At 38.0% G+C, this 27,093-nt stretch overlaps 1 protein-coding gene across 1 annotated transcript in view; it reads right to left on the bottom strand.

Moving 5' to 3' along the window:
• Positions 1–12,862: 12,862 nt before the first annotated feature.
• Positions 12,863–27,093, bottom strand: part of LOC139717640 (alpha-2,8-sialyltransferase 8B-like) — a 39,608-nt gene continuing 25,377 nt past the window's right edge. Inside the window, exons 2-3 of the mRNA XM_071629146.1 lie at positions 13,720–14,268; positions 12,863–13,157 (exon numbers count right to left, since the gene is read on the bottom strand). Of these exons, the coding sequence (XP_071485247.1) occupies positions 12,863–13,157; positions 13,720–14,268 (844 nt within the window). The remainder of the gene's footprint in view (positions 13,158–13,719; positions 14,269–27,093) is intronic.

Here is a 27,093-nt window from a genome sequence, read left to right as displayed (position 1 = left end):
CGATTTAGTTGTAACACAAATGAATTTTTAGGACATCGTTATGTTTATCATCCGCCAATTGCACCAAATATCAAAATTCTGATAATTTGAGGTCATTGACCTCTGGAGGTCATAAGAGGTCAAAGGTAAAAACCTGTCATGGATCTATGGAACATGAAGACAATTCCACTGTAACAAAAATGACTTTTAAGTACATCATTACCATATTTAACATTAATCAATGACGCAAAATATCAATTTTTATCAAGGTTTGAGGTCATTGACCTCTGGAGATCATCAGAGGTCAATTCAGACTTACCTCCCGATCTTAGAATGAATCTTATAGCATGTACTAACACTAGTGAAAGTTTCATGCTTTAGTCAAATTGTGCTCAATTTTTCGGCTTATTTGCTCTACTATGTGAGATTTGTTTAATGTCCTTCATATTGAATAGGAATATTTTCATTGTCTTTGAAAATACATACTCTTGTATTTGTTGTTGTTTTAACTGTTTCCACACTTTGTGTATGTGTGGGGGGATTCAGATGGCGCCCTCAATGACAACATTACAATTTAAAGCATACATGAAATATCTTTTTATAATCAACTGAATATAATGACATGGCATAGAGTTTGATATAAGGAATAAGATAGTCGTCTTTGTGAACATGCTCGCAACAGGTAAGCCTACAACGCGGGAACTGTTTTAAGGTATTTTTTAGTGAAGTGCTTTAAAAAATGCAGGAGTGGTTATAAAACACTCCTTGCAACACCAGTTCGTCTAAATTTCTGTCATTTTATCAAGAAATCATCACCACCAGCAATCAGATTTGAATATATGAACAAAATCGTCTTCCCGTGTTCAGTCGATAGCACGTATTTGCTTATTATTTTAGGCACCATGCATCTAATTTCACTAATATTCCTAATTCATTTTCTTTTTTTTTATTATTGGCATGCTATCAGTTTCCACGTAAAGTAAAAATGGTAATAAAATGGCAAGTAATGACAATGGCAATTAAAAGTTTCGAATGTGCTCATCTGTGCAATGAAAAGTGTCCGTCATATCGAATTACTTAAAACAAAATCTTGCTTGACGTGAGCTAGCAAAAATCAAACTGAATTAAGAGCATTCAAAGATCAAAATCAGTTCGAAAAGATTAAGGTTATTAAAGATCCAAATACTACGTACCATGATTTTCTGTAGGCCTAATTGTGATTCCTTGTTGATTTATCATTCTCTGTGTTGACATTCACCGGTATATTTTTTTTTTCCTGTAATCACGATTTCCCATGTAGTTTTGTGAAGCTCGAATGCCATTCATTATCCGGACTGCATGCACTGCTTGGGATACGATTCTCGTACCAGTTATGATTTGACTGAGCAACAGAACTCCGTCTCTAAAAGACCTGCCCCTATGTACTGATCAAGGAGGGGGAAAGGTCTTTGTTGAAAGGCACAGAAGTTAAAGGTCCTGTTTACCTTTGGGAACAGTGATTAACAAAAATCAATATATTACATTTCATGCATAATGTGTAAGTCTGTTGTATCACAAAACATCATATCATATAAGATTTTCGCGATAAAGCCTGAAATATAAGGAGATATCTGTATTTTTCTCAATGAACCGTAACTGTGGGCGGTTTAGTCTGGAAGCATTTTCATTTTGACTATTGTTCATGCATTTGTTATATTTAACAATATCTAACATCGATTTTACCGATTCAGATTTTTACAGTGGTTGTTTCTATCCCTAACTCACATTTTAGAACTATTTTAAAGTACTGAAGATGGGTTTTTGTTTCATCTGCAAATGGTAACTTATGCCTTTAACGACACAAACCCAAATAAATGCTATGTGCATTTTGAAGCAGAGTAGTGGCAGAAGGCTCAATTGCATTTTCCTATTGATAGACGTACGTGCCATTTCAAGCACGAATATTTACACGAGGACGAAATGATAATTCATGCGTAGCTCACACATCAGATCACCAACTTACCATGGCTTGACTCATATTTCTCTGCTCTCTTGAAGTCAGTGGTTCTTGAGTGTTGTTTTACTGCCATCCTCAAGTCGGTTATTGTCGTATTTGTTGATAGGTAAACGCTCAGGAGCATGGTGGTCAGCGAGCACGCACAGAGAGCGAGGTACCAAAGACGGTTAGCCATCTTTGCGCAGATCGTGTCTTGCACTCTCCACGTTCCTGCAAAATGGCGCGATGCAGGCGCGCCGGAAGCAGTTTTGGATTGGGGGGGGGGGGGGCAAACATTGGAGGGGGGCTCAAGATTAGACCATGCATATGTTACACAATATACACATACACACACACACACACGCACACACATCTAGTATATATATATATATATATATATATATATATATATATATATATACATATGTAAAGTGGCGTACGGTGGGTCGAAACATGGGGGGAACCATAAAGTAATTTTGACGGTAAGTCAGTCCGCAGCGTGAGCGAAAACGCACGTATTTATTCAGGTCGTATGCACGGCTGAGCGGTGCTTGCATACGTAATGAGCAGATACATGGTCATGAATAAATCCGTGTAGAACGAGTATTTCTCGTCAGTTTTCGACACTTTTAGTATCGACTGAAAGAGAAAACATAAGCAAATATGCTCATGATCAAAATAAACGGAAAAGAAGAATAAAGAATATCAAAATCCCTCTCGAAGTTCGGTATTGTATTCAAAAAATATTCCTTCACGTTTGACGCCAAAAAATTAACCTGAAATTTTTCATGCCCCTCTAAAATATGGTGAAGACTATGTCCGCTAAGGTATATAGTATCACAATAAGGGCACGTTTTCCCATCTTCATTTCAATACGGGTCAGGAACTAGCAAAATTCAGAGACATGTCTAGCGTCGAGTTTAAAAAGATTATCCTCGCATTCGCACCGGAATTCCGGGTCTGTGATTGGTCGAAATCTGTCGCAAGACGCGGCGTGTCGCATTGCGTAGTATCCATTGGCTGCTGACTCAATGCTGTGAGTTTTAAATGTTAGGTTCCAAATTGTGATCGAATTTTCACTCTCTGTACAAAACTTGAACTTTACACAGGAACCAATGATGTGTATGTGAGTGTGCACTTACAATGACCCTGAACAATGGACCTGGCTGCCACCTGTCCCGCGCTCTGCTGCAAGGCACATGAATGCTTAATCAATTATTCACGTGGATTGCCCCGAGCACTGCTAGTCTGAATTCTTGACACAGGGTGAAATGCATGCACATGAAAGAAGTAAGCACATGTTTCCATGTGCTTGCACACACCACATTTCAGAATGAACAAAGACTAGCTGCGATAGTGGAATTCCTGATGAAACATTCCAATCCTGGCCATTGTCCACGACCATTGTCTGGGTATCAACAACACATTCCACGCGTGTTCATTCACTACCCCACTTCCAGTAAGAAAACATAATTTGCCTTGTTTTCAACAGGAAAATTCACAACCTTAAAAATGGTGCCCCTCTTCGTTTTTTAATTGATCATACTCGCTCAAGTTTCACGATTGTGAAATCGAAGAAATTACGGAGATCTATTTTCAATACCAGTCAGGAACTAGCAAAACATCAAACTATGATCTAAAAGCTTCTTGAACATTGGCAAAATAATCGTTTACTTTGATGCTAAAATGGACTACTATATTGACATCAAAAATAGGGAAATTAGGTATCAAATTAATGAGCATAATCAGCTCTATAACTTACCCAACCATCCTGGGTCAAACAATGCACTGTGAAAGCTATGAAAGTTGTTATTGCGACCTCTGCAAAAACTCTCGCAAAGTATCGCGAAATCTCGTCAGTCTCAAGGACACAAACTGCGTAAACGTGATTCTGAATAAAATTGTCGTTCGTGCCTCATTATCGCACACGCTGCGGACTGACTGCGGTCTGTATGCTTGTGCGTGTGTGCGTGAGCAATAATGGGACTACAATATACATTACGGAATGTGATACATTCAACAACGCAGTCATTGAGGAACATTGTAAGTTTTCCTTACCTGCATGGATTATGGAATGACGGTGTGAAACGATCGACAAATTATATACTGTCAGCAACATAAGGTGAATGCCATTACAATAAAATGCGAGCGAGCGAAAATTTTGATATTCTACAGTTCCAAAACTGGAGTTTTAATTGTAGCTGTATATTTCGCTTTGGAAATAAATGGGGGCGCATCGGGCGCAACTGCAGGCAATTATTGGCAGCAACATTAGGAGAATGGCATAACGATTCAATGCGAGCAAGCAAAGCGAGCGAGCTTGAGAATTTTGACATTTTACAGTCCAAAAACTCCTGTTTGTAGCTATATTTTTCGCTTTGGAAAATTAAGGGGGGGGGGGGTAGCATCGGGCGCAACTGCTGGCAATTACTGGCAGCAACATTAGGAGAGTGGCATAACGATTCAATGCGAGCGAGCGAAGCGAGCGAGCTTGAAAATTTTGACATTTTACAGTCCCAAAACTCCCGTTTGTAGCTATATTTATCTTTCGCTTTGGAAATTAAGGGGTGGGGGCATCGGGCGTCACTGCTGGCAATTACTGTCAGCAACATTAGGAGAATGGCATAACGATTCAATGCGAGCGAGCGAAGCGAGCGAGCTTGAAAATTTTGACATTCTAGAGTCCAACAACTGCTATGTTTTTCGCTTTAGAAATTAAGGGGGAGGCGCACCGGGCTCAACTGCTGGATGCGAGCGAGCGAAGCGAGCGAGCTTGAAAATTTTGACATTTTACAGTCCAAAAGCTGCCGTTTGTAGCCATATTTTTTCCCTTTTATTCATATATATACATATTTATTTTATTTTCTTTGTTTATTCATTTATTTGTATTATTATTATTATTATGATTATTATTAATTTTTTTTTTTTTTGGGGGGGGGCGGGCTTTTGGGGGGGGGGGCAAAAATGCGTTTTGCCCCCCACTTTTTGGATTAGGGGGGGGGGGGCGGCCGCCCCCCTGCCCCCCCCCCCCCCCCCCCCACTTCCGGCGCCTATGGCGCGATGGATACGGCCTGTCCTTTTTCAAAGATCCCTTTGTCCCTGACAGTTATGATGATAATGTACCACAAATCTTCCGATTCACCTCACCTCACTCACCTTATTCTCTGTACATGCGTACTGCGTGTCTTTGTTGAAAAACATATAAGAGATTCGACTGGTGCGTGAACAAATTCTCCCTGATGTGTTCGCACTATTAAAAGTGAGACACACGTAAACGAAAACAGTGATGATACTAATGGTTATGATCTCATTCGCAAAGACAGAGACAGAAATGGAGGAGGAGTTGCTGCAGATATTAAGTCGAGCGTTAATTATGAATTACGTTAAGGTTTAACAGATGAAAGTTTGGAGATATTACCGATTGAAATGAAGTTTACATACGTGAAAAATATCCTTGTGTTGGTATGGTACAGACCGCCAAACTGTGGTGTAGAAACATTTCAGAATTTTGAGACACTTTTCAAGAATTGACGATATCAACATGGACGTGGTTATTATTGGTGATATAAACTGTGCTATGCTAGATCAAACGTTATGGCAGTCGAAAGGTTTTTTTTTTATTATACATTTGATAACTTTGATTTGAAGCAAGTCATTACTGAACCAACTACAGGGTAACAAATGTGACTTCAACATTTCTGGATCTCATTATTACAAATAATCCTGATAAAATAAGACAGAGTGGAGTTATTCATGTAGGTCTCAATGATCATTATTAAGTCCATTCTACGTGGGGATCGGAACCCCCTAAACCAGCGCAAGTATATCAGTGTACGTAACCTAGAAGCATACGTTCGAGAAATTTCTGACATGGATTGGCACGAAGTGGTAACCAAAGATGATGTAAATGATGCATATGGTTATTTTGAAAATACGTTAGCGGTTATTGTTGACAAATATGCTCCCATCAAAAAACATACAGTGAGAAAAAAAAAATCCCCGTGGATGGCAAGACTAGTATTAGAGTTGATTCATGTAAGAAATACACAAAAGAAAAAGAAAAGCAAATAGAACGAAAAAAATATAGAGATTGGAGTGATTATAGAATATTAAGAAACAAGGTTACTACATAAATAACAAAATGCTAAATCTGAGTATATCACTAAAACTGTTGAAACAAATGAAGGAAATTCTCATGAGGTATGGAAATCACTGAAGCATGTTATGCCATCGAAGAAGAAAGGTCAAGATCCAGTATAATTGCAAGGTGAAGATGGTGCGTTGATGAGTTCAGAAGAGGGTTCAGATCGATTTAATGTTTATTTCAGTGAAGTTGGTGTCACAATGAAAGTGATAATTTTGAAATCCACACTGCTCTGGTTTGCGTATCTTTAATAAATTGACAAGATTAGTATGTCAAACACATGTTTATTGGATTGCAACCAGGAGTAAACACCTGTATTGTGTATGAGTAGTGCCATTGATGGTGAACATGCTCAAGTGCCATTGATGGTGAAACTAATTAACATGATGATGATTGAAACCTGTATGTCCGTGTAGTGAAGTACACACTACACAGTATAGAGACTTGGTAATGCAGGTGTATTGAGAACTGGTTTTGGCTGGTTTGAGGTTGGCCTTTTGGTTGTATCTTGGTAGAGGAGTGTATTAGAAGGAGTCAGACACACCCTAGCTGCAATGTTGAGTAGACAGAGTTCTCCAGAGCTGTCACACGGTACAGTCTACTTTGCAACATGCAGTAATTTGTCTGAGAAGTTTAATTTAAGCAGCTGTAAACTACTGCACTGGGTTCAGGAAGGCTGCTAACCTGCCAGCAGAGTTGGAGCTGGTTTTGCAGTTTGTAAGCTGTATTCGAGCAAATTTTGGTCACCATCGGTGAGTTTTATCTTGACTTTGTTCTTCACTAGAAACAATGGAGTGTAAGGTGAACAACAATGAATTTATAAGTGAACTTACAAGTGACAAGTATTAAAGGTCTTATATGAAAGGTGAAGACTGTTGTGAAGCGCACTTATGTAATTACAAAGCAAGTTGAGAAAACTGGAGTTTAGCTTTTAGTGATTACAGTTAGTCACATTACATTGACAAGGTCAGATGAAGTATTTGACATTTTTAGACAAACCTCATGTTAGTAGAATGTAAGAATACGTGTAATTTTGCTGTCCACTTTTGTATGTCAGATTTGAATGTGAAAATGTGAGGTAGGAATAACTTCATTGGTTGGTCATAAAATTTTGATGTATTATTGTGGGTTTTTAAACTGAATGTCATTGCTTGGGGACTTTAAATGCCCACTAGTGCAATGCTTATTTTTACATAAATGTATCTCATTGTGAATGACAAAACCATAAGGCACTTTGGTAGGAAATGTGTTTGGAATTATGACTATCATTATTATAGATGGCACTAAGGACGGAACACAACTTTCCGTGTCGCACTACGGACTGGACTGGAGTTTGGGTGATGCACTTAAGCTGGGACTGCATGGCCTAGAGTCTCCATATTGCTGAGACAACGTGCATGTGAGGTCAGACGAGTTATCGCGGTAGCCATCTCGCGTTGGAAGTGAGAGTCGCGTGGTTACATCGTCAGTTAGCGAGACAAGTGGACACGTCCATAGACTTACAGAGGCCGGATCATGGTGATGTATACATTCGATACTCATTCGCATTTGAGAGCAGAAGGAGTTTCAATAGTCTGATGAACTTTTAAAGACTAGTAGGGGGATGAGACACACTTAAATACACTGAGCTATATTTGATTTGTACCTATTGAGACCCAGGTTGTTGTGAAATTTTCAGGTGGTTTATAAGTATGCAATACCAAATTTCACAGATGTAACATTGGTTATTATTGAGTTGAATCATAATATTATTATGCATAATGCATTCAGGTCAAGTCTGTTTTAGGTAAACCAATCGAGAATGTGGCTTGAAGTGTGATGATTGGGTTTATAAAGACTCAAACGAGATTATGAAGTAAGATGTGACAGTGATTCTGAGCCAGAATGAGCAAATTTTCAGGACAAGTCAATTCAGGACTGTCAATTGAGTTGTGGTAGCCCTGTTGAGTGGGCACGATATAGATAGTGGACGTGAAGAGATAGAGTTTTAGATGTCAGGTGAGATTAGGACCTGGACATTTTGGTGAATTTGGATTGACTCAGAATCAGAGAGGTCGCACAAAGTCAAGTCAGCTCAGGACTTGCTGTGGACCAGAGGTAAAGCCAAACTTATTTGTTTAACAGAAACAGCATCGCATATGACCTGTATACATGAGACGGAATTTAAGCAAAGGGAAGTCAATTTGTGAATTAAGTTTGAATTTCTCTAAGTGAGGATAATTGAGGTTAGGTCAGTGACCTTTGAGTGGAATGGTTTGAGGTCAAGACAGTGTCAACTGATGCGTTTATTTTCTAAGGGGTTGATGCAGTTTTAAACAGTAAAAGTGAGATTTTGATATTGACTCTTACATTGGATCAATCTTTGGAATTTAGAGATTTGACCAGACGAGTTTGTTATAGAAATGGATTGACTTGTCAAATAATCTTTTGTATGTGAATCGAATTTTATTGGAAATAAACCTTGAGAGGTAACTGTACATGGCATGTGTGAAGTTATCATTATTTGAGTAAACCCACGTGACAGTTGGTCAAATCGTACAGAGGAGCGTCACGCAAGATAGTAATTTGGCTACAGGAAGTATGTACCAGTTAATCAACGAAAACAAAATATGAAAACAGTAATTACTCCTAGATCAAAGTGTTTCAAAATATATTTGATCTCTACTATATTTTACCATATTATTTTCTATTCCTATTCAGTTTCATACTTTCATTCTCCCCATCTCTTTTCATTCATTACTTTTCCACTCGATATTCCTAAAATATAATAATATGATATATTACTACGTCTACATAACAACGCCAACTTTTAGCTTTCATCTAATTTGTCTTTAAGTGGTTGTCCCTGTCTTTCCTGTCCTTCATGTTGCTAGCCGAGTCCTGTTCTGCGTGGGCGGCCTGAGAATGTCATGCAGATAGAAGCTGCAGTTACATGTTCCTTCTTTCAAGGGTATCAAGTTGGTATGGTTTCCTTGCCTCTATCCCTCCCCCTGCCTCTTCCAGATTACCCTTATTCCTCTTTCCATCTGGCGTCTTGATTTTCTTCTATGCTTTTGTCATTTTTATTTTTACTATTGCCGTCCCCTAAATAGCTTGACAGCGGGGCCGGTTCCCGGGCGGTTGCCGCGAGGACACCAAGCGTACTTTTCGGCAGCGAGTGAAAACTGATCCGTCGCCGCTGAAATTCTAACTCCGCGGTATACTTCAGCGGCGACCGACCGATGCTCTAAACGTCAGTGGTGCCCGGTCGGTCACTGGTCGGTCACCGGTCGCGACAGACCGAAATTGGCTTCAAACGCTCCGACTGGTCCCCGAGAAGGCTGATTTTGAGGGTTGTGACCGTAGCCTGTGTTGGGTTCTTGTTAGCGAGATGACCTGGCTCCTGCAGCGAGCTCCGCGCTCTAACTCTGCTAATTCTTTTTTTCGCAAATATTCGTGAAGATGGTGCAAAAATTACAGGTACCAGTCAATAGTCCAGTACTTACGATTGTTATGGTTATGCAGAATGTTTAGGAAATTACCTACATGATTATCTCCTTTTTAGAAGTGGTCATGTTTACAGCTACAGTATATCTAATGATATGATCCGAATACATGGGAATACGAGACGAGTGTCAACATCAATTCTACCGCAATGATGTCTTTAAAAATATTGAATCAATCTAAATACAAATTCAGGAAATGAAACTATAACTCATTGCCCACTTCTTACAGAAAACCCTATTCGATATGCTTCAGTGGTCAAAGAGAAATACGGAAGATCGTAGAGGATATCGGGAATCTCTTCCCGCCAAGTTCTGTATATTGTATTCACACACAAGATCATCGAAGTGCTAAACTTGGAAGAATCAGACTCATGACATGCTTTACAACAATCCACATTTCTCTGTGACCGCTTCACCAAATCGAATGGGGATTTCAGAAAAACAGAACTAAAATGTTGTATTTTAAGACCCTGAAGTAGCATTAAAAGTAATCATATTGAGTATTATCAATGCGAAAATCTGATTGTAATTCTTTTTTTTTTCATATGCTGCAGTATGTCCCCCAAAAATTACAATCAGATTTTCGAATTGATAACACTCAATATGATAGACCTGTCTAGGTGCTAGGTGAGGTTCCCGACATCCTCAACAAAATTCCTCATTTTTCTTTGACCACTGAAGCAAATCGAATGGGGTTTTCTGTAAAATGTGGGCGATGAGTTATAGTTTCATACCCTGGATTTGTATTTAGATTGATTCACTATTTTTAAAGATATTATTCCGGAGGGTCCCGTTGTAATTTTTTTGGGACGAATAACAGGTAGCACAACACTTGCCAAAATAGGACAATATTGTACATATATATATATATATATATATATATATATATATATATTTATTTATCTATGTATATATATATATATATATATATATATATATATATATATATCTCCGCGCATTGGCAATATTTGAAATATTAATAGAAATGTTACCATAGAGGAGGAATGCATTAAATGCCAATTGCATCGGTTTTTATTCAACTATTACTATATATATATATATATATATATATATATACCAATCTCGTCAGACCAACATTTATCAAAGATAATGTTAATATTTTTTTTTCTGCGATACGCATGAGACATCCCATGCGACATAATCAGATAAAGTCATCTAATAACTGATTTAACAACTTTGCTCCACTGAAATGTAAATAGAAATACGAATTATTGATTTCACACTGGGCTCAATCAGCCATATCACTTTAGGGCACAATTTTCCTACCATTCATAAGGAATTGTATAGAAATGTTGGCGGTTGTTTTGGTGGTCGTCTTGGATATCTCAAAATCCTGTAGGATGCAAGAATTGCATCGTCCACAGTCGGACTCAGCTCCCTCAAAACAGGGTAAAATGGTTAACAAACGAACGAACAAACAAACATTGCACGGACAGTAAAACAAGGACACCAAGACACCAAGTCAATAATGAAAAAATGGCAATTTAATGTACACCGTGTTTCCTTGGACATTGGTCTTTTATAGTTTACATAGTAACTATTGATAGCTGCTTTTTACGAGCATTTATGGCTGTTATAGCAATCATGGGGGACACCTTTTCAGTGGATGTTAATTGTGACATCAATGATTAAAAATGTTACCAGTCATGCGTTTGATTCATTAACAATTTTAATGAAACACTTGTGGTTAACGTTAGTATCTAATGCATTCTATTTCCAATGGAAGCACAAGTTCCCTTTTCAAAAATTACTTTTTTTTTCATTCGTGGTTCCATATTCTACGTATCAGTTATATAATTTACATTCCATTTCATTTGAATAGAGCAATCAGTTTGAGATGGAAATAAACGAATAAATAAGCAAATATGAATAACATGTTAATACATGTATAATGAGGAACCTACTAGCTGTAGAAACTACTTAAATTGTTCATAATGCCTTCTGGAAGACCATTGTGAAGTCTTGGTCTGTCTATTTGAATTATGTTTGTTTCTTAGTTTTCTTTACAAAGTTGATTTCTGATTAGAATTATGGAATTAGTCCTGATTGATATCGAAGAATAGTGCGAATGACAAATATCCAATAACAAATCCTGGTAGGAGTTTAACATTGGCCACGCACCTTTCTACAGATATCATAACAATACAATTGTCAATATCATTACTATATATTTGCTATAGTTTTTCTTCATCTGAGAGGATTGCTAGATAACCCATATTCAGCTGCACTAGCTGGTCTGTCACCGGGTCATGTTGGATGTGAGGTGGGACCACTTTATCGGGTTATGCACCCTGCTCTTTCACGTGCATGAGTTGTGACTCTCTCACACACGGGACTGCCATTTAATGTCCTAACCGAGGGACAGACGATGGATGTTTTTCCTCTTACCAGAGGAGACAGTATGATCACACTCATCATTGCTCAGTTAAACTCGGGTATCGAACCCGGGTCCTTTGGATCGATAGGCAGATGCGCTACCGACTGAGCCAAATCACCGCACTAAATAAATGAAAGCTCCTTTACCATGCCTGAAATTGCAGCTAAACCTTCAAGTCGTTTGATGTTGTATCTTTTAACAAGTGTTTCTTTGCAGAAAAAGAAATGTTCTGCCTCATGTGAGCCCTAGCTCTGCTGTACATACAACTATATTATTGCTTGTTTAGGTAGTAAACTTTTCAAAAGCTTCTATAATGAATATCTTAATAATGGTTGTGTTTAGAATTTAGATTAGAATTATACTTAGATGATTACAGCTCCTGTAAACCTCGAAAATCTCCAAATGTTGCAATTGTGAAAGTGATTTCAGGCAGAATTTACATCGTTAGTGTATCTGACTAGTGTCATCTGATATTTTTCCAATGACAGATAGGCAGTGAAATGCAGATAAGCCAAATGATGGTAAGATGAGAAATAAATGGCACAATGAATGGTGACCACGAATGCCAACCTTACATTTTATATTCACTCCACTTATCTTCAGTCGATTGACTAAGTAAATTGTGATTCAACACGTATATATATATATATATATATATATATATATATATATTTCAGGAACAGACAAAAAGTACGAATATATACTAGAACACGTATATATAATGGGTAATAAATAATATTCATTATCTTGAAATAATGGACACACCTGATAATCATTCGTGTGTATGCGTGTGCGTGTGTATGTGTGTGTGTGTGTATCACAATTTCATAGTCAACATGGACCTGATATCATGAAACAAAAAAGTGTGCATCTTTGTGAAGTCATGTGTCTAGCTGGCTATGGTAGTCATGCTTGTCCCACCTTCCCGCACAATCGTTGATGACCCGCAAGTACCCGTCTTTTTCGAGCGACTGCCACACATCGAACTCTTTGTTGAATGAGTGGGGAGTTTTCGAGTAGTTCTTGGGCGTGTCGTCGTAATAGTGATAGCGAAGGGTTCGATTTGTGGGGTCGACGTAGCGAGGATAGAATCCGAACAACGTGATTCGTCGGCAAAATTTGTGAGCGCCGAGATATATTACCGCACCAGTCGTTGCAGCTCGTACTCTCAGCCATCTAAGAATGAAGAGGGGAGATAGAAGAACAGAAACTTTGTCGGTAATATATTTATTATCAGTACTACTATTAAGAATGCCCTTACCACGTTATATCATATATTTTGTTCTATCGTTATATAAAAAAACAAAAACAAAAACAAACAAACAAAACAGTTAAGTGGGGCGTTCATTATGTTTCACTGGAAGCAAAGAAAAAGAGTTTGTTTTACCAGTTATTTAGGTATATCTCCTCATTTCGTTGTATATTTGCATAGAACTTCTTAAGCTTAAGATATCTCCGTGTCGATCAATATTCCAAAAAACAATCAAACAAACAACAAAATCGCTACTGTATGAAGGGGAACTTACCTTAATCTTGGAAAATGCAACTTTCATTGTCATGAGGGTCATTGTTTATGAAGTAGGCTCCCTAATGCATTTTGCTAAAATTTTGCGTCTCCTCCCAATATCATCAAGTAAATTGCCGTGTAGAGTTTACTCAGAGCCATTAGTTTTAGAATGGGGCGAGAAAGAAATATCCAAATACAAAGTCAACGGTATAATGAACAAAGGAAACAAACCTTTGTGTTGGTCGTAATAGACCTGCAGGACTGTAAGCAAATAAAACTTGCAGGTTGTAATACTCCTTGTAAAAATCTAGTCCCTTCTTGATGAGGTCTACCACCCCATGGGCCTTGAAATACCAAATGACAGTGTTATTAAGACGAAGCATGAGTTTCATCAAACTTTGGCATTTGTCCGGTATGTCTTCAAGTGACTTGTTGGTGTACTCTGCCTTGGCGCACGACGACATAGTTTTGCTCAGCTCAAAGTTGATCGTAGTTAGATTCGTCTTCGATCCAACGTCACGTGAATATTCCCCGCCAGCAGGCGCGAGGTTCATCCGTACGACTAGATCGCCGTGGTCGATGACGTCGCCACAGTTGCTTTCAAGCAGAACGCCACTATTTCCGACAATGGAGCAGGAGTTCACCAGTGGGACAGACCGAGTTTGTTTGCTCTTGGCCACGTCCTTTGCAGACGAGAGTATCTTCCATTTCTCTGGCGGTATTCCAGGTAGAAATATCTGGATGGTCTCTTCACGAGTGATGCCCGATGCAACTTTATCCCTTAAAAAAGAACCGGAACGAATGACGAATTAAAGACACAATTTTACCATTTGCAGATGAAACAAAAACCCAGCATTAGTGCTTTAGAAAAGTTTTAAAATGTGAGTTAGGGATAGAAGCAACCACTGTAAAAAAAAAAAAAATTGAAAACGTATAATCTATGCTGAGTAGGCCTATTGTTAAATGCACAAAATGTGAACAATAGTTAGGATTAAATGTTTCCACACTAAACCGTCTGCAGTTATGGTTTATTGAGAAAAATACCGATATCTCCTTATATTTCAGGATTTATTGCGAAAATTTTATATGATAGGATGTTTTGTGATACAACAGACGTACACATATGAATCAAGTATTAATGTGATATCTTGAAAAAATTTTAAATCACTGCTCCCGAAGGTAATGGGGACCTTTACGGCACAAGTTATTTGCTAACATTATATCATCAACTGTCACTTATACGTAGCAGTTAAAATTCCCCTCATATTCAACAGTTATTACCTTAAAGCTAAATATTTTTTACACGTGTTCCCAGTGGTATGTTATCGTGGGTTTGGAATCCTGATACGGAATTATGTCTCAGGTACCTGCAGAATATTCGTTCGAATTAGCAAATTCCTACCCACAACACATATTTGTGTGTGTGTGTGAGTGTGTGTGTGTGTGTGTGTGTATGTGTGTCTGTGTGGGTGTGGTTGTGTGTATGCATATAGTTAATATGTTTAAAATCCTTTTTATTGAGTGTGTCTGTTATCAAAAGTTTGTCTGTTATCTCTGACAGAATTTAGCGTAGATGGCATGTTCGGCATTTCAATTTTATGATCTCTTCATACAAATTCATTTTGGAGCATTCAAACTACCTTTAACCTCATTCTAATTAACACTTTTTCAATTGAACTTCGTAAACCAAGCACCATTTCGTTAATCGTTCATTCAATTTAGAATGATATAGTCACGCGATCCGTACATGCTGCGCTCGTTCATTCGAATTCATTTTTGGGCATCCAATTTAACATCTTTTGCAGTCAATTAAGCCCGCAATGTTTATGCTTTAGTTCTTTCTTCACTTTTTTTTTTGCAACATAGTTATTGTTTTTGTAAGCATCATTACATTTCATATTTTCTCATTAATTTTAGAGATTTTGGCAACATTTTTTTCTATGTGTTTTTTGAGTCTCCCAGTCCGAAGATAGTGCATGTGGCCACAACTTATCTGGCCGTTGAGCGCTTTATTCCGAGTGTGTTGTTCCTATAATTCTTTCTCTGTCTTCTTGAGCCTTAATGGCTGTAAGAAGATGAAGTTAATATGAAGTATGGGTGCTTGTACGCTATATTGTATGAAAGAAAAGGGGCGTCACAGAACAACAAACATCGAGTTATATGGGGCCAAAATATGATACTTTCACTGCTTTATAGTGTGTTGATAAAACAAAGAACACATAGAAATGCACATGTCTAAATGTTCTCACCTTTTCAAAAAAGAAAGAACATGAGTTATTTTGAATGAAAATGTTTGGAATTTGACTGCCCATTCGCGAAATTGAATGACTCAAATACCCTTTCCGGGGAGTGGTGGCGAATTTGAATAAACGTAGAGTACCAGCCAATTTGAATGCCCATTCTACGGATTCGAAAGCCACATGTGCAAATTTCATTGTTCGAAATGCTAACTTTAACGCACAAATTTCAATTCTGAAAGACAGATAAACGAATAAATATGGGCATTCCAGCCGTTTTCGAACTGTATTTTTTTATATGTTTTAACTGAAATAAATACCTATACCTACCCTCACAACTTGCCATATAGCTTGTACATAATATTTTGAAATTTCCAGTTTTTCATTCAAACGTAGTTATGCCCGAGGCTCAAATCCTGGTACATCTAACTGATCACTATTCTACAGTTTTTTCAAGCAGGAATAACACCATGTATCAGACTTCAATGACAATAACATTGAATTTTCATCATTTCTTTATTTTTTTTTGACACAATCAATGAAAAATTGTGAGGTTATGACTTGGTTTGCTCATTCATTTTCATGTTCATATCCACTGTACAAGAACTGTTTTGTTGAAATTAGCAAAATTTCAAAATGTCATAAGTTCCTTATTTTTTCATCCAATCTCAATCAAAACTTAACCTTTGAACTCGTATGATTTATATCTTGACTCGATTTTCCAATTAAACTCAATCCACACTTATATTTGGACTTTGGTTTCCTGACTGTTAAAGACTGTTTTCTCTGACGTAATATTCTTGCGTGGTTATGTTTTTATCACTAACAATTGAGTTGGTTAGAGACGTTAAGACTTGATTTGATTGTCAGACTCCAAAGATAAGAATATTCTTTTTCTTCTTTCTCTCTCTCTCTCTCTCTCTCTCTGTCGCTCTCATTTGTTTATTTATTTATTCATCTATTTTATTTATTTTTTATTATTTTTTTTTGGCGGGGAGGGGGGTTATTGTGATGCATGGTACTGTTAATATCAATGAACTCCATGGAAGAATTTACCTTGCTGCAATGAACTTATTCCGTTTGGTTGATTTTTTTGGCCTCGGTACTTTAGCTGACGCAATGAACTTTTTCACCTTGGTTGAGTTTTTTGGCCTCGGTACTTGCGCTGAAGCATTATGACTGACATCCGACGCATTGTGACGAACATCTGGACCAATAAACGACAGAAAACGCTTTTTAACAAAGACTAATCGATGTAGTTTATACACTGACTGTATGTTTTCGAGGTGGATAGAATACCACTGGAGAAGTTTTGGTGTATGTTCTCACCCTATCAAAGAATTATGAGATTTCCAGCTGTTGTAGTAAAACGGATACATAGGCCTCTTGTAAAAAAATATGCAGGTAATCATGCAGACAATATTACCTTCTTGGATGGTATTATTATCATTAAGAACAAATGATCGCACCTAAATTCGTTGTGTTGAACGATGCCATACAACTATAGACAGCCACTGAATATCATACATCATGTCTCTTATAACAAGTAAAAGTTGTGTTTCAGAGAAATAATGTTGAGAGAAAAGAAAACACAATTGTTATTCCGGGAGAAAGACGTGGAATACGGCACATCCAAGTGTCAGCTGAGGGCCCACATGAAATCAATTATATGAGGGTTAATTTGTGTGCGTGTGTTTGTGTATTTGTGTGTATAATAATTTGTGCATATGTGTCTTACTAGTGGTTGGTATACTGGATTATTTTAGTGTTATTCTATCACCAGCTATTTAGCAAACTGAGTTTGGATATCATTGTTTACTGCCAAAGTACTCAGAAACAGGAAATGGAAAAATAAAATGGCAATGAAAAGGTTACTTTTTGTAACTATGGTAATGTGTTTGGTTTGAAGTGGAAATTTAGTAAATCTCGTTTAAAGAACAAAAAAGTGATTTGCTGGTGGTTTTTTAGATTCTTTTTACAATTATCTTAAATATGTTCCGTTAAGAGTTATATGTCAAAATATGGGGCTTTGGATATTACTATTTCCAGCATTACTGTAAGGTCTTATATAGGAAGAGAAACATGTGTCATTGAAAAGCTTCTTTTTTTCTCCGTTGTAGATAGGAAGATAGGACACCTATTGCTGATAAAGAAGCACGTATAATCTATGAATTTAATTTTAACAATTGTGTAACATTAAACATGTTGTAAAGTTTTTATTTTGTTCGTGGAAGCAGAAAGATTTGACAGCTTCATATGCCTATAAAAGTTAAGTATGTTTCCTTACCTAAAGTTGTTCCAATGTGGGTATGTTTCTGCATATAGTCCGGGAGCCAGCGGGGGTCAGCCTAGCTGAAAAGGTTACCAATTTTTATGTATATAGCAATTTAGTACATATGCCCCTAAGTATGGAAATGCACGTCTGGCTGGTCATCGGTGGTGGGTGTGGCCAGGAGGGCCAAAAAAAGGACCCCTCAAAATTAGGCTAGCCTAGCTGGAAAAGTAACCCCATGAAAACAGTTGGAACTTGTTCGTTACACTTACAGGATAAATGAATGACCATTGCCAGACGTTTTAAGTGGTGGGGGGTAGCCGCCAGACGCTCTTAAAGGCCCAACTGCAGCTAGGCTAGCCTAGCTGAAAAAGTAACCTCATGAGAACCACCGGAACTTGTTCGTTACACTTACAGGATAAATGAATGACCATTGCCAGACGTTTTAAGTGGTGGGGGGTAGCCGCCAGACGCCCTTAAAGACCCAAATTTTTCCAGCTAGGCTAGCCTAGCTGAAAAAGTAACCTCATGAAACCCACTGGAACTTGTTCGTTACACTTACAGGATAAATGAATGACCATTGCCAGACGTTTTAAGTGGTGGGGGGTAGCCGCCAGACGCCCTTAAAGACCCAAATTTTTCCAGCTAGGCTAGCCTAGCTGAAAAAGTAACCTAATGAAACCCACTGGAACTTGTTCGTTACACTTACAGGATAAATGCATGGCCATTGCCAGACGTTTTAAGTGGTGGGGGTAGCCGCCAGACGCCCTTAAAGACCCAACTTTTTCCAGCTAGGCTAGCCTAGCTGAAAATATAACCTAATGAAACCCACTGGAACTTGTTATTTACACGTACAGGATATATGCATGGCCGTTGCCAGACGTTTTAAGAAGTGGGGGGGGGGGGGTAGCCGGCAGATGCCCTCAAAGACCCAATTTTACCAGCTAGACTATAGCCCTGGCTGGAAAAGTAACCTCCTGAAACCCACTGGAACTTGTTCTATGTTGGTATATCACCTGATAAACACTGTCTACATAGTATTCTGCATGGTGTCCTTTCAATAATTTTCCACACTTTTGAGCTATATGACCACCAAATTCACTCCTCAGATCATCTAATGATTGCTGTCAAGTGTTAATATTGGTGAAGTCCGACTACGTCAACAGTCAAAAAGTCAATGAACTAGGCCTTTACCATTTGAAAATCTCTGTAATCACAAAGTCGATACGTGGACGAGACATCACTTCGCTTTTGCCTTGTTAGATGGTGAATATTTGTAAGCTTCCGTTTCTACTTCATACAGCACCAGCATACAGTCATGTCTGAGAATAGCGGTAAAGAAGATTAGAGTCTTTGGCAACAAGTGCAAAATTAAATTCTGTGCCTTATTTGCTAAACAAACGTGGTAGGAGGACAACGACCTGTTAGGCAATATGGCGGACCAATAGCTCTATACTATTTGTGTTATAGAATAAATGACAATGATGTAGTTCTGAAGCATACTTTTCATTAGATGCTTTTGCAGTGACTCAATGTATACTTTTAATCGAACTAAGTATATATCCATGACTTGCTCATGAATTACGGCAGAACGATTCGGTGAGGAAAGTTTTCTGTCATGTCATTACGGAAGTAGTGAACGTGTCAATATTTTGCTATTTGTTCCATAATTATTTCTGAAGTGGTTAAAGGTATTTTCCTAAAACATTTTTTCTTTTATATAATACCTACGTTGCATCCAAATGCCTATTCGTTAAAAAAATGCGGGCCGTGTATTCAAAGGTCAAAGATCATAGGTTAATGGAAGTAGGGCATACATTGTACAATATTTCACTAAGTTGTTGGTTTTTGTTTTTGTTTTGTTTTGTGTGTGTGTTTTTTTTTTTTTTGGGGGGGGGGGGGCATGATTCAAAGTGTCCTGAAACCTTGTATAATACATGTATTTAGTTTTGTAGTCACGACTCTTGCTATGTATGATGCCAAGCTCTTCCCGCTCATACAAGTGCAGCCGTTTCAGGGAAATAAATATGATAATGATTGGTAATGCTGAAGTGGTTCATAACATTCCATTGATACTATGTATAGAACAGAAAGTGAATTTGACAATGGTATATGATATCCGCAATTTACTCTTTGACAGGTTCTATCATCCGATTAATAATGCATAAATTGAATATACAGTATAGTCCCCTATTCAGTAACTACAGGTTAAGTTCGATAAGCTGCATTCATTTTGCACGCGACCATGGCGTTATAGCCAAAGATGATTGAATTCTGTAAATCTCTGTGTGCCTGCACAGGATTGGAAAACGAAACAACTTTCTGTGTATAGAACAACGAAACAGAAACTGGTGCATGCATTATTCTCAGTCACTTTGTTATGCATAATGATGGTTTGCTCATCGCAGTTCCGGAATCTCAGCTCGAGGGACTCGAAATCCCAAATCAGTCGGCATGCGTATATCACCCAAAACAATATCTGAACTCAATTATAACTGCAGTCCTCCATAGTCTGTATTGGTTGCCGATAAGGGCTGGTATCAAGTTTGATTTTCATATTATTTACAGTACCTTGTATTTTAATGTTTTCATCGAAATGCCCGTATACGATATGCGTATCTCAGTTAACTCTTTAAACCATAGTTGTAATCTACGTGCCAAGAATTTCATGTTTTCAATAAGCGTGAACTCCAAGACATGTCGAGATAAGGACTTTAAGACAAAAACGGTTTGGCATCGTCATTATAAAACGAATTCCCCTTTTACAAGACACGTTTTACATTTTAGATAGAAATATGGATTCGTTTGAATGCATACAAACAGCTTCTTAAATCCTCTTACATTTTGTTTTTAAGATATGGTGTATACTTTAGAAGTGTAAGAAGCATTCTCTTGTTTTAGAGGCTTTGAGTACTGGTAAGAAGCATATGTTATTCTTATAGATTATGTGAATAAGTACGCATTCAAGAACGTTTTGAATAAAACGTATCCAGACAACTGCATTATCATATTTTCACCTCTTCCTTCATGCAGATGTATACTCTTGCCGAGAAGGTTAACTGTTTGATAGATATGATAGTGCTCACCTTATTGAAAAGGTAATTGGGTAAATTTTGGGTTTCAGTATATTATTCAAACACAACTAAGTTAACTTTTACATTAACATTTTCACAACTCACAAATTCCACACGCACACACATTTCATGATTTACAAGATTCAAGTTACACTAATCCTATTTACTTTGCAGAGTGCAACAACAACATAAGTTATATACTGAGCAAATAGGCTTACATCAGTTCGCACTATTCAAGGTTTAGAGTAGTTAAGGAACTAAATCGTACCCGATTATGTGATGCTAAGTTGCACCTTGAGATGATGGACAATATTGCCCCTATAAAGGAGCAGGCAGTGACACTGACTTGCTCCTTTAAAGGAGCAATTTTGCAGCAGTTATGGAGCAAATAAGCACCACATAGGTGTAACATCATACCAATAAAACACAAGATTGCACCCTCACGAGAGGGTACATTCTTGCATCCTTCGGGCATAAAGTTGCACCTAAAGGTACGAGGTTGCGCCTTTTTCAAGGGGGCAAAGTTGCTCCCGAGGGTGTAACTTTCACCCTTTCTTGCGGGTACAAAGTAGCACCCAAAGTTCCAAGATTGCACCCTCAAAACAAGGCACAATCTTGGAACTTTGGGTGTTTCTTTGCACCCTCACGAAAGGATGTTTAAGTTGCACCAAGATGTAAAGGCTACACGGGGTGCAAAGGTGCGCCGAAAGGTAAAGGGTGCAAGATCGCGCCCTCAAGAAAGGTGCAACTTAGCACCACTCAGTGTGGGTGGAAAGATGCACCCTCAAGAAGAGGCGCAATCTAGCACCACTTAGTGTGGGTGGAAAGATTATACCAAGGGAACATTTTCGCACCCTCAATAAAGGGTTCAACTTTGCACCCTCTCTGCAGTATTATTTTATACACACGTGAATTCCTTGTTCCTGTGAGCTACGTTTAATATGAGCGTGACCCAGTATTAGACACGTGTCAAGCCTTTGCAGACACAGAATTTTTTTCTTCATATTGTTTAAAGGTCATTTAAAACAAATTTAAATATATATTCATTTCTTTTAAGTTAAGAGGAGCAAATGTGGAGATCATGACCTGTGATACATGTTACGGGAAGTCTATTTTTTTATGTGTACTCTTTTTTTTTCAACTACAAGGAATTACCTATGAGCTAATTGGATAAAGAAGCTGAGCATTCCTTTTTTTTCATCAGTTAATGTCAGTGCTGGTGTATTATTCTTGAAAAGTTGGCATCTAAATGTCCTCCAAACCAAGTACTTACTGTATAAAATTATGTTCCTGTGAGTTACGTTTCTTATGAGCATGACAGATCTGTAGACACGTGGTTACAAACACTAAGTTTCCTTTGCTTTTATCGTTATCAAGAAGCGATTTTGAACAATTTCAGATGTTCTGGTTTTTTCAATTTCGTTACGAGAAGGCAATAATGATTTCATGTAAATCATGTTAAGGAAAGTTGATAGTTTGGTTATTTTATCATTACTCATCTTCGTCTTCTCAACAAGAAGATGATACACATGAGCTCATTTGCTAAAGAAGTTGAAGGATGTTTAATTGCTGGTAACCACGTAGGGGCTTTTGTCATAACATTTTGCATCTTAATCCCTCGAAACTAAGTACATGCAGTATTAGTTTATAGATAACATAATATTTTTGTTGTTGCTGTGAGCTTATTCATATGAATTTTAGACATGTTTCTCGAAAGGTTTCTGTCATATGCTTTACTGAAGAACAGCAAATGTTGAGTTTATTGGCAAGAGAGGTTGATCATTACTTTACATTTAAGTTCATTGAAGTGCCGGAGCATAAACTTGTCTGAAATATTAGCATCCAAAACCCTCCAAACCAAAAACGTGCAATATTAGACACGACAGGAATTCCTTGTTGTTGTGAGTTATGTTTCTTAAAAACACTGATTTTTTTCTGCTTTTGCAATGTACTATGTTCAAAAACACTCTTGAACAATTTTCAGATTTCGTTTCTTTCTTAAGAGAAGAAAACGGTGAGGTCATGTGAAGCATGTTCCTATAAATTTGATTTCGTTAATAATTTTTCTTTACCCATCTCCTCAACCGTAAGGTGATACGGTACCTAAAAAGTCATAGGCCAAAGGTGTTGAGCTTTACTTCCCCTTTTTAAAGCAAATTTAAGAGCTGGAGCATTATTTTTAAAAAGTTGGCATTTTAAGCTATGTACACCGAGGACGAGTCTTACTGAATGGATTTCTTGTTGCAGTAGAATTGTATTTTTTATGAGCTTGATGGAGTATTAGACAATTGTATAAAGTGTTTGCAAAAACTGTTAATGTATTCCCTTTTGCTAATGTCCAAAGAGTTCATTTGCCAAGTTTTGATTGTGTTTTGTTTTAATCATCGGGGGTTTGTTTTATCATGGTCATAGAGGAAAGAAACTTGATTATAAAAAAAGCCTTCATATAAGAAGAGATACTGTAGGACACAATTTCATAAAAAGTTGTGATTTTCAAAATTTCCAAAATGCAATTGATGAATATTTCTCCCAAGGGCACAGAAAGAAAGTAATTTTTGGTCTTGTTTTTTTTTACGTCAGTATGTTATAATACCCGCGGGTTTACGCCCATCCCACCAATTTCCATCCGGATACTGTACCCGGCCCTGTTTTTTTTTTTTTTCATTTTTGTTTTACACTGCAAAGAAAATGAGAACACTGATGTTTGAGAAAAATCCCGACATGTTTGATTGGGCAATTATTTTTTATGTCTATTATTCTTTCCAAATAAGTTTTTTGGTTATCACTGAGGACAAATACAGATAACCTATTTCTTCTGCCAAAACCACAGCACTGTATATTCTCATATTTCTACAGTATTTCGTCTCAACACTTGCATGCCCTATTGATATTTCAAAGCATGTTTCCCTGTGCGCTCAAGAAACTCCCCCATTAAAGGGCACCTCCGGGTGATTCTCAGATTTTTACATTTGTACAACTATGAATCAGTTATACTGAGGACAGAGTTTCAGAATTTGTGATAATTGGGATGAAGAATAAGAATATTTTCAAAAAATAGAACAAATTGCAATGAACAAGGATGATGACATGGGAGAGTCACCATAAGAATGCATGAGTTGGGGCTCAAGGAAGCAGAACAAAAGAATAAGGCAATGCATAAATTATAGACAGGTGAACTCGCAAGCCAGCGGTATTGTTATGGAATTACATTGCTATCATTTCTGAAATATGTGAACCTTATAGCTGGTAAAATTGGGTCTTTGAGAGCGTCTGGGGGCTACGCCCCACCACTTTTAAAAAGCGTCTGGCAACGGTCATGCATTTATTCTGTAAGTGTAAGAACAAGTTCCAGTGGGTTTCATGGGCTTACTTTCCTAATTTTCAGCCAGGCTAGCCTAGCTGGTAAGAGTTTGGTCTTTGTGGCGTCTGGCGGCTATTGTCTGGCAACAGTCATTCAATTATCCTTTGAGTGTATCACAAGAACAAGTTCCAGTGGGTTTCAGGAGGTTATTTTTCCAGGTATATATAGGCTAGTCTAGCTGGTAAAATTGGGTCTTTGAGGGCGTCTGGCGGCTGCCCCCTCCCCCCCCCCCCCCCACCACCATTTAAAACGTCTGGCAACGGTCATGCATATATCCTCTAAGTGTAAAGAACAAGTTCCAGTGGGTTTCACAAGGTTACTTGTTCAGCTAGGCAAGCCTAGCTGGAAAAAGTTTGGCCTTTAAGGGCGTCTGGCGGCTACCCCCCACCACTTAAAACGTCTGGCAATGGCCATTCATTTATCCTGTAAGTGTAACGAACAAGTTCCAGTGGGTTACATTAGGTTACTTTTTTTCAGCTAGGCTAGCCTAGCTGGAAAAATTTGGGTCTTTAAGGGCGTCTGGCGACTACCCCCCACCACTTAAAACGTCTGGCAATGGTCATTCATTTATCCTGTAAGTGTAACGAACAAGTTCCAGTTGTTTTCATGGGGTTACTTTTCCAGCTAGGGTAGCCTAATTTTGGGGGGTCCTTTTTGTGGCCCTCCAAGTTCCAGTGGGTTTCACAAGGTTACTTGTTCAGCTAGGCAAGCCTAGCTGGAAAAAGTTTGGCCTTTAAGGGCGTCTGGCGGCTACCCCCCACCACTTAAAACGTCTGGCAATGGCCATTCATTTATCCTGTAAGTGTAACGAACAAGTTCCAGTGGGTTACATTAGGTTACTTTTTCAGCTAGGCTAGCCTAGCTGGAAAAATTTGGGTCTTTAAGGGCGTCTGGCGACTACCCCCCACCACTTAAAACGTCTGGCAATGGTCATTCATTTATCCTGTAAGTGTAACGAACAAGTTCCAGTGGGTTTCATGAGGTTACTTTTTCAGCTAGGCTAGCCTAGCTGGAAAAATTTGGGTCTTTAAGGGCGTCTGGCGGCTACCCCCCACCACTTAAAACGTCTGGCAATGGTCATTCATTTATCCTGTAAGTGTAACGAACAAGTTCCAGTAGTTTTCATGAGGTTACTTTTTCAGCTAGGCTAGCCTAGCTGGAGTTGGGCCTTTAAGAGCGTCTGGCGGCTACCCCCCACCACTTAAAACGTCTGGCAATGGTCATTCATTTATCCTGTAAGTGTAACGAACAAGTTCCAGTTGTTTTCATGGGGTTACTTTTCCAGCTAGGCTAGCCTAATTTTGGGGGGTCCTTTTTGTGGCCCTCCTGGCCACACCCACCACCGATGACCAGCCAGACGTGCATTTCCATACTTAGGGGCATATGTACTAAATTGTTATATACATAAAAATTGGTAACCTTTTCAGCTAGGCTGACCCCCGCTGGCTCCCGGACTAATATTGTACTTTTCGTTAAGTTAAACCATTCAAATCGATTGTGTAAATGTAATTCTTTAACATGAAATCAGAAATAAACATAACTGGAAGAAAATGTGCACTTCAGCACACACCGAATGTCATTTCTGTTTGCTTGGGTTATTTGTTAAAACTATATCATAAGGTGATGAAAATTTTGATGACAGTTTTGAGGATACTTCTGAAAGCTTATCTTTGGATGAAAAAAAAATTAAAAAGTTTTTTTTTTCATAAGCAGTAATACCCCTTTCCTGGCTTTTGAGGTTTGAAAGCAACTGGATTGTGAAGTGGTGCTACAATTTTATCTGCAAACTTGAATACTGAAGTTAACTTATATCGTAAAAACTTTATTTGTCGTCTGTGTATAATAACCTAGAGATATGAACACATAATATGTTACAGTTTCATTAAGCATTGTTAAGAGTGGAGTATATGCCGATTACGAATTTGCACGTCCCTCTCTTTACCATGTAGCATGGCATCCGTAATTACTGATTTGTAATGGAAATTAAAGTAATATGATTTCTCAAAAAATAAGAAATCTCAGGAAGGACAGAATTTTCATTCTCGTGCAATTTTCATTCTCAAAAATATTGGAATGATCTCCCAACAGAAGTTAAAAGCTATTTGTCATTATCATCCTTTAAGCGTAAACTCAGACAGCATGTATTGAATAGCTACAACACACAAGTGCACTAACATTCCTTTTTATCATGCTCATAGCTGTTCTGTTATACTACTCGGTTGTTGACATGTGAACAGACTTATGCATATCACATTTCGTTGCATGCTCTCTCAAATTCCTGCCCATCGGTGTTTTTCCTTCCACTCCCAGTAAGACCTTCGGTCGTGTCGCATAGCGTCATAGTTTCACCCCTCTTTCTTTCTTTCCTTCTTTTCATGCGGCATTGCTGCTGGCTGGTATATCACATATAGGAATTGCAATTGATTCATGTTTTCCATTTTTTTCGAATCTTTCCCCGTGTCTATGGTAGCCGGAATGTTTTAACCCTAAAATTATGTCGTATTCACATTGTCACTATCATGTCAAAATTGCTATTAGAACAACTGCAATAGTGTGCAGCATGTGGTAACTTGTTCTCATTTTATCACACACATAAATATATGTGAGAAGAATCTTCTGTACTCCCGAGTATATAATAGTCATTTTCTGTTGTTTATCCTT

This window comes from Diadema antillarum, unplaced genomic scaffold (genome assembly GCF_040938485.1).
Source record: "Diadema antillarum isolate AM-2024a unplaced genomic scaffold, OU_Dant_1.0 scf00000078, whole genome shotgun sequence".
Classification (NCBI taxonomy): Eukaryota; Metazoa; Echinodermata; class Echinoidea; order Diadematoida; family Diadematidae; genus Diadema; species Diadema antillarum.
This window is presented reverse-complemented; position numbering and strand designations above follow the sequence as displayed.